General features: G+C 38.5%; 1 protein-coding gene across 1 annotated transcript; it reads left to right on the top strand.

Moving 5' to 3' along the window:
- The first annotated feature begins 1,103 nt into the window (after positions 1–1,103).
- LOC116250791 (probable homogentisate phytyltransferase 1, chloroplastic) lies at positions 1,104–8,418 on the top strand. Its single transcript, XM_031624725.2, has 13 exons — positions 1,104–1,850; positions 1,966–2,031; positions 3,317–3,579; positions 3,660–3,743; positions 3,847–3,921; positions 4,109–4,192; positions 5,016–5,105; positions 5,591–5,692; positions 5,780–5,875; positions 6,721–6,792; positions 6,887–6,982; positions 7,382–7,486; positions 8,056–8,418. Exons 1-13 carry the CDS (start codon positions 1,778–1,780, stop codon positions 8,095–8,097), a joined length of 1,248 nt encoding a protein of 415 aa, XP_031480585.1. The 5' UTR covers positions 1,104–1,777; the 3' UTR covers positions 8,098–8,418.
- Positions 8,419–8,924: the final 506 nt, after the last annotated feature.

The raw sequence follows: 8,924 nt of genomic DNA, 5'->3' as shown, positions 1-8,924 counted from the left end.
CAGCTCTACATGGACCCCTTTGCAGCCCAGATAGGAAATTAATGAAACAGAACAAAGCAACCTCTGGGCAATAAAATATCTTTTCTAGCAGCTACAGGTGTTCAACTTAAGGGGCATTGGATTTTAGGGAACTCCGGGTTTGGGAACTATGAATTTGAGATCTTCATTGTTCCTTAATTTCATGGAATTTTATAATGAGGAGAGGTTGAATATGAAATCTGTGGTTGAAAGGGCTCATGATAATCTTCCAAGGCCACAAACTTCATGTGGGACATGCATGTGTTTGAATTAAATGCTAATTAAGAGTCCGATCATCATGTTTGAAATCGTAGTTTAACAGTGAATTCATGGTGTCCATTTCAAAAAAATGTATACTATTTTTTTATTTCAAAAAGTACGATAAAACATTAGATTTTGATTTCTATGGTATCTCTTGATTCATAGTCCTCTTTACTGTTTGGGTGGGCAAGAGCTAAAAGCCTAAATCAGCCCCTTGACAAGTTTAGAGCTGTGTCGGGAGGACTAGAAATAGGAGGAGGTTCCATGGGGCGAGCCTATTCTTTAAAATATAATTTAGTGGTTGGACATAGGTGGACCTGAGTCCAATTACATAGGACAGCCAGAGTCACTGCCATATGATCAATTTAAAATTTGTTAACTATATATTTAATGTTCTATATATATATATATATATATTTAATCCCACAAAAATTGATTATAGTGCAACACCCATTTCAAATGATACAAACAAATCATGAACATTCCCTTCTACTTCTTAATTTGCATCGGTCTTGAAAATTGTTGCATCCACTATGAATATGAATGATAGTGAAAATCTGAAAAATTGCCCTCAACGTCCAACGCTATTTTCAGTTTTCATTTCATGATCCTGCCTGGCTGCCTCCGTGATGATCTGTAGCAATCGTCCAGCTGATTTCTTGTGAACGTTTAGAACCTAAATAAAAATTCAATAAAATATTATTGAAACTGCTACCGTAAAATTGAGGAGTGGACGCGTGTAATAAACGCAAAATTCAATAAAATGTTATTAAATAATACGTGCCTGAAATAGTTGTAGCTCTGTTTCATGCGTGCTGGGGAAGGTGGCTGCGTCCAGACGACCTCGTGGAGGATGTCAAAGTGGTTGGCCTGTCTGCTTTCAAGACTAGGCGTCATGACCGTCGGGGAGGATGGCTGGAAAGCTTTCCATTAATTTGGGTTGCTTCAGTAAATTTTGGTTCAATTTCTGTCTTTGAACTTGAACCCTATAAAGAGTGATGGGGAGCTCGTGCCTCTCCCGTCTCGATCTCTCCACTTGTTCGTTTATCGAAGGAAGAGTGGCAGAGAGAAGGAACGAGGGAGAGGGAGAGGGAGAGGGAGAGGCAGAGTGAGCGGTTGCGCGAGAAAGCGAGCGAGCGAGAGAGAGAGAGAGAGAGAGAGAGAGAGAGAAGAGTTCGCTCCTCAGAGTGGCAGGGTGAGATTCCCATCTAGTTGAGATTTTCTGCTTCGAGTTTTCTGGAGGAAGCGGCGATACCCACTTGACGGAAGTAGATGACAGACTCCCATTTGTCCAAAATTATCATTCCCCAAGAAACCAAATTATTCGCTTTTGCCTAAAGCTCCGTACTATTCATCCCATTTTCCCGAAAATCTCTTTGGCGTTAGGAGTCGGGTATTGATGCATGAGGTTCAGTGGTAGCGCTTGTTGTATTTGAATGTAGGGTATAGCTCAAACTGTTGAGTTCCGGACTGAGATACAGACTTTTACGAGGCATACATGGATTCCCTTGTTGTTGGAGCTCTCAATAAACAAAAATGTTGTGCTTTTGATTTTTCCTGCCTTCATAAGGGTATGCGATTGTTTCCTTGACAACACCAACCCGTACTTGTTATTATCTTTCTTCTGGCTCCTTTTGATTATCTTCTTTTTCCGTTGTTTGAAGGTACTAACTAATCGTATTTTAGGTGATTATGCTTCTTGCTGGCCAAGGAGAGTTAAATTGGATGCATGGAAGACACTTCAGTGTCCGAGTATGTTCTGTCATTATTCTATGTTGCTTAATGCAGTTTCTGCTATCGCTTGTTGGGGTTTTTTTTTTTTTTTTGTGTGTGTGTGTGTGTGTGTGTATGTGGGCGATCTGAAAGAAGAGGACAGGAGGTATGAAATGATCAGTGGTAATGGTGGTGTTGGTTTGTCCCTTGAATGCATACTTTTGCTACTAAACTGGAAAAAGGTAGAAGCTCGTCAGTGAGTGTTGATTGGTGCTTCCATATATATGGGGAGTATGAACCATATTAGGTCCGATAGTTTCGATTACTAGAGCACTTGCGCTTTGAATTTCGGGTAGTTGGGTACTAAATCTGCCACAGATGCTCGGTTGACACGAATCTTGTTTGAACGTGTAAGATCTGTTCTCAGATTTGTGGACTGTGGATCATAGTAGGCTGGGTAGTTTTGATTACTAGGCCACCTGCACATAGTTTTAGCCTTTCGGATAGTTATGAACTTAATCTCCCAAAGATGCTCGATCTGATGCGAGTCCCGTTTGAACAGTTAAGAAGGTCTAGACGAACAGGCGCTCAAAGTTCTACCGGATAAATCTAATGTTACTGGCATCAAATAATTGCAAACCAGATGAATGCCATAACAATTTCCGTAGATTTTTTTGAAATCTCTGTTACTGAACAAGAGGTTGGCGTAAGCATTTCTCGGGTTTAGTGGAGAGGAAAAGTTGTTTCGACCTTAAATATGCTAATATAAAAGTATAAGATAAAGTTTATTACTAGATTATCGTATCTGAAGATGAAGTTGTTCTCACCGCAAGAAATTCCAAGTAAATGCTGGTGAATGGAAGTTATGAAACATAGGCTTGTGGAACAACTTTTGTCTGCCTCAGACATTAGCTCAATAGTGTTCTAGCCATAAACTTTTTTGGCATGAATTAACAACTGCAAATTGAGGTGCTAGATGATTCAGATGTTATAAACTTGTGTCGTATAATCAGTTGATAAGTGTCTTATCGGCTGATTCTGATTTTTGTATTGTTCTTTGATTTTACAAATTTCACACTGAAAGCACTGGAGGGAAGACTTCTTTGAAGTTGGAATTAAACTTATTTCCTGTTGACAGTGGCATTCCTGTGCTTGTCCTTGAGTTATGATTCTGATGGCCCTACCTTATTTTGCTACTAAGAAGGATGCCAAATTATTTATTTATTGTTTCTGGAATAATCGTTTGTTTAACTGATTTTTCTGCCTACAATGTCAAAGAATCCTGGTTTGCATCTGCTAATGCCTTAAATTTCTGGAATTCTAGGGAGAGTTAGGTTGTCAAACATCCAAGCCTTTGCTATTCTAAACGGCCGGCATTTTGTGAGGTCACATAAATGTGAATGGGGCCATCTCATCTCTAGAGTTGAGAAGAAAATTGCATCAGGGCAGCGTTACCACACCTCTCCTAGTGCCTCTTGGGACCAAACATATGGATCTGAGCCTGAGGCTATAAGTGCTTGGACTTCCTTTCAGAAGTCCTTGAATGCATTCTATCGATTTTCAAGGCCTCATACTGTTATTGGCACTGTAAGTTAACTCTTCAGCAACAGCTCTTTTTTTTGCATTCCAAATGATGTTCTTGGATGTTTGGGTTCTTTTTTGAGCAGGCAATAAGCATAGTATCAGTATCCCTTGTTGCTGTTGAAAGATTATCGGATTTCTCTCCGCTGTTTGTTACTGGATTGTTGCAAGTAATTTTCTTGCCTTTATAACAATGTATTACACTCTTTCAAACTCATAGTCTGGAGTTTGGCTAGTTTTACATTTTATTTTTTGTTTTTTCTTTCTTGGCAGGCTGTGGTCCCTGCACTTTTCATGAACATTTATATTGTTGGATTGAATCAGCTGTTTGACATAGAGATTGATAAGGTAAAGCAAAAACATTTGTTATGGTCTCTTTCTGTAGCATAAACTTATCTCTACATTACAGTACATTACTTATCTTTGTTGTGTAATCTGTTCAGCATTCCAATTGCTATTTTTTTCCATTCAATCATGTCAGACTTATATTAAGTTTATGCATGCTTTGACATTACATATATACCTTACTTTTCAGGTTAATAAACCAAATCTTCCACTTGCATCAGGAGAGTACTCGGTCCAGACTGGCACAGGAATTGTTGTAGCTTCTGCCTGTCTGGTATTTGTTGTTATGATTTTTTTTTCATCTCATAGTTGTTGGTTTCTTTAACTTCTTCCTTTGTGAACTGTATGGATTCACTCTTGAAGGACAAGAAATATCTCCTACTTGGAAGACTGTTTATAATGGATAGGCTAATTTTGCAATAAAGTAGCTACTGCTATACCATGTCAGGAAGCTTCGCCTATTCAATCCCCAGCTTGTGAAGGTTTCAGATTAGCTTTGGCTACAATGAGCTGGCTTATTTTAGAAAAGGATTATTGTCTTCATGTAGTCAACGGGAAAAAAAAGAAAGAAAAGTCCAACAGGTGTCCTTTGTTTTTTTTAAGTGATTTGTCCTATCCAGCAATGAATGCTCACTAGCCAACTGTAAACCAATTTCAGTACTCCGTTTGATCTGGGAGCTACTCATCAAGTTATAGATGCTACTATAGTCATGATGTTTTTGTCTCCTTGCCAAGTTCTTTTATCTTTGTACCATACATATGTCAATTATGGAAATCTGAAAGTGGACAGAGATGAACTGACCTGGAGATGTGAACGAGATGACTTCTCATTTTCCGAACCAGCAACCATGCTCATTATGGTTGCTTGCTCCTGAAACTGACATGTCTGTTTTGACTTTCATCAAGAGCATACTAATATCTGAAATTTTGGTCTTTGGAGATGTTTATGTTGCAGCAATTTGTTTTCCTTTTTGTGTTAATCTTACACATTAATAGCGTAGAGAATCATTTTCTGTTTTTTTCTTTTCATGCAAGAGTGAAGAAGCTTCAGATTTTAAGATGATGATAAAGGAAACACTTTTGTATGTGTGTTGCAGAGCTTTCTCATGGGGTGGATAATTGGTTCCTGGCCCTTATTCTGGGCACTTTTCGTCAGCTTTATTCTTGGCACTGCATACTCCATCAACGTAAGCTGCTTATTGGCTCCTCCTCAAATAGTAGAACTTTTCTATTTTTTCTGTTATGTTCTTTTGGTTGATCTAGAAATCGCCATTGTTCAAATGGCAGAAGCTTGTACATGCTTAGTGTTGCCTTAACCGATAAAACGACAATACTTGGCAACAATGGTTTTGACCACAGTTGGCAACAATGATTTGCGTGAGCTAGATTGCATGTGACTTAAACATAAATTTCTTTTCTTTCATCGATATCAGTTTTGTTTGTGAAATGGTAATAAATGGCTTTGACTTTCCACATGCAGTTTGTTTGTTTGATGCTCGTAAGTGGCTTGAGTGAGCCAATTTTGATATATCTGGACCATTAGAGAAATAAGTGCCGATGGTGTATTAGTTGGATGTTGTTTCCTGTTGATGGGGTCATTTTGTGCATTTTATTTATGAAATGCTTGAAGAAAATTCTAACCTGACCATAGATTTGAATGTCAATGTTTCAGTTGCCGTTTTTGAGATGGAAGCAGCATGCTGTCATTGCTGCATCCTGCATCCTAGCAGTGCGAGCTGTCATCGTCCAACTTGCATTTTTTATGCATATGCAGGTCTGTCTTTGAATATTCAAAGGATTTTTTTTTCCTGAAAACTGGTTTTAATTAAATTTGGATGTGGATCTTTCATGAATTTATCAGACTTTTGTGTACAAAAGGCCAGCTATCGTTACGAGGCCGTTAATGTTTGCAACAGCTTTTATGAGCTTCTTCTCAGTTGTCATTGCATTGTTCAAGGTAAGAACCATTTCTGAAATAACTTCACTTTGGATATACTAGTTTGCGGTTGTTTTGAAATACAAACTTCAGTCAGAAATATAAATTGCTGACTTGTGAGTTTTTGCTGCTTATTTGATATGGTTTGGCTTGGTACGTTGACAAATTTTCTAAGATAGGGTATTCACTAATTGTGCATAGTTTTCTTCAGAAACCTACTTGATTTCACTTATTATTCATGTCTGTTAGGGGATCATCTAAACCTTAGCTGTGTAATGCTCTCTCTCTCTCTCCCTACCACCCCCCCCCACATGATGACAAATTAGTTTTGAGAAGAAAATGGATCCATAAAGTTCTTTCTTCACTTAATGCATTTAATTTTATGCCACAACCAGATTCCATAGTATTCAATTAACTAACTGATTCTTCTAAGGAAAAATTTTATAATCTAATTCTTCAGTGAAGACAATAGATCCATAAATTTTTTTCTTTCATTTAATGCATTTAGCACTTATTCCACAACCATATCCCATAGTATTCAATTAACTAACTAATTCTTCTATGAAAAAAAATTTATGATCTATTTAAATGTTTCTTTCAGTTTCAAGGGTAAATATGATGTTGTCGTTTAGTATTTTCTATTTAACAATAATATATCAAGCACGCGCTCTGCATTGGTGGCTGCAGTTATTTTCTTCAAAGTAGTCCCTCTTGACAACGTTTTGGATGCAACAGTTATGTTCTGTCTACACAGGCTGTTTAGTGATAGGTAGATGTCATGGATGATACTTTTTACATGCATCATAAGTGGCATCCATGATCTATTTGTTTGTACCGTTTTTACTGACTGGACTTGATATTTGTAGGATATTCCTGACATTGAGGGAGATCAAATTTTTGGAATCCGGTCCTTTAGCGTACGACTTGGTCAAAAGCGGGTGGGTGTACTTTCATTATTTATCCCGCATATTTCGACCAATTGTCTCGTGTGCATGTACTAATAGCTCTTCTTCCCCCTTTTCACTTCTCCAGGTGTTTTGGCTTTGTATATATCTTCTGCAGATGGCATATGCTGCTGCTATTGTTGCAGGGGCTGCATCTTCTTGCCTATGGAGCAAACTTGTGATGGTATATCTTAGTTGTGTAACTTTTGAAGATACCTCTGGAATTTGAGTTGTTGGGACCATGAAGACCACTTTATGCTAAGTGCAACCTTACTCTATTCCCAGACAATCAGACTGATCCTTCAAGCATCAGGAGACTTCCCTTACAACTAAATTGCCACACCTTTATTGTCCACGTACCAATATGTTGTTGGCAAATTTTGAACCACACAATGTTTACTTCCATCTTCTCCTGTCAAGAATGAACACCAAGAAAAACTGAAGGATCACTTTGCCACAAGATATCATGTTCAGTTCCTTGTACACAATCTTTTGGCAATATTGATTGTTTATTCATCTTCATGTGGTTCTGAGACTTGGCTGGTTTATTCTAATTATGCTCATAATTCCTGCTTTGGTGCAGGTGTTAGGCCACGGTACCCTAGCATCCATCCTCTGGCTTCGTGCCCAATCTCTGGACTTGAAGAGTAAAGTTGCTATCACATCCTTCTACATGTTTATTTGGAAGGTAAGCAGACAAAGTTTCTGCTGGTTTGGTCCACCAGCGTCAGTCACAGCTTTGTGAGTTCGCCTGGGAGCTAGGGCCCAGGATAGCTTTCGGCAGTTCAAAATTTCAAATTTCCCACCAAGCTTAAGCTGGATGCACCAACTTGGAATAACTTGACTAACTGGATTCTAGCCATTGGTAGTGGCGACTGGCCTAAATGGGTTCAACTAACTCAATGGTACTAAACTAGTTACCCCTAAAATTGTTTGAGTCAAGGCTTATGCTGCCCAGGTTGTTGATTCACAGGTTCTATGCTTTTGCAACTTGGCCAGGTTGCGGGGAGTTTTTCCCCGAATTCTTATTAAGGTCTGAGGTTTGTGGAGTCGACTTAGAGACTGGTCCATGCAGACATTCCACCGTTTTACTAAGTTGATAGCTAACTGTTTTCAATCTGAGATTGAGTCTTAGCCCAACCGCTGTCCAAGTTTCTCAACATGGTCAATCATGGATACTAATTTTCATGGATACTAATTTTGACACTCTCCTTCTCTTTCTCTCTCTCTCTCTCTCTCTCTCTCTCTCTTTCGCAGCTGTTTTATGCTGAATACTTGCTGATCCCACTTGTGAGATGAAGGCCAAGTTATGACAAGAAGAGATTGGAGTAGTTTGGTGTCTCATAGTTTTGAGTATGTTTTGATGGAAGTGATCTTCTTGAACTCTTCCGATGCCTTGACTTCGATCGACCACCTGAACTCATCTTCTTGAAGTCATTTTTGCTGTGATCTTACTGTGTAACCATATATAAAGTCTTCCTTCGTCCGTTTCAAGTGCCCTGTAATTAATGTGGCAACACCGAGTGAGATGTCTGCTCGATAAGGTTACTGTCGTTTTCCTTTTCCCTGTTATGCCAAGGAACACAAGTTTCCTGTTGGAAAAGGTGGGCCTTATGTGAATTTCCATAAGAGTTCTCTATTGGAACCGCGGGATGGTTTGCTCCTCTCCTACAATAAGCTAAATGAAACCACAAGGGATTATCGCTAAACTTGTGATTAACTGTATTCCTATATATATACATAATGAGAACTGAGTGAGACTGATTAAAACATTTCAACTGGTGATACAAGTAACAGTTTAGACCTTTGAATGAGCTAAGTAGAAGAATTCTTAGTAATATTTTGTTTTTTTTTTCTGTTTTTCTCTCGAACGAGCAAAACGGAAGCTTGACCTGTATGTTCTTGAGAATAGCAATAAAGCCTTTTAGATTAACAAAGTGAAAATTCTTAAATTTGATGTCACAGGGTCGTGATTGATGAAAAAGGAAACACTACTTGAACCCAGCAGTTGAGTGCTTTCTCATTCCATGTGCATGGTTCTTAGCTAGTACACAATGTTCTTTATAAGCAGAAAAAAACATACAAGGAGATATTGGCTTCGATTGCCATAGGTCCATATTCTCTCT

This window comes from Nymphaea colorata, chromosome 3 (assembly GCF_008831285.2).
Source record: "Nymphaea colorata isolate Beijing-Zhang1983 chromosome 3, ASM883128v2, whole genome shotgun sequence".
Lineage (NCBI taxonomy): Eukaryota > Viridiplantae > Streptophyta > Magnoliopsida > Nymphaeales > Nymphaeaceae > Nymphaea > Nymphaea colorata.
The sequence above is the reverse complement of the archived record's forward strand: the minus strand, read 5'-3'. Positions and strand labels throughout refer to the sequence as shown.

Excerpts from the sequence above, each read along its gene's own strand:
- LOC116250791 (XM_031624725.2), top strand. The coding sequence starts at position 1,778 with ATGGATTCCCTTGTTGTTGGAGCTCTCAATAAACAAAAATGTTGTGCT. Across the intron at positions 3,922-4,108 it reads TTGACATAGAGATTGATAAG|GTTAATAAACCAAATCTTCC; the intron begins GTAAAGCAAAAA and ends CTTACTTTTCAG. Across the intron at positions 5,876-6,720 it reads TTGTCATTGCATTGTTCAAG|GATATTCCTGACATTGAGGG; the intron begins GTAAGAACCATT and ends TGATATTTGTAG.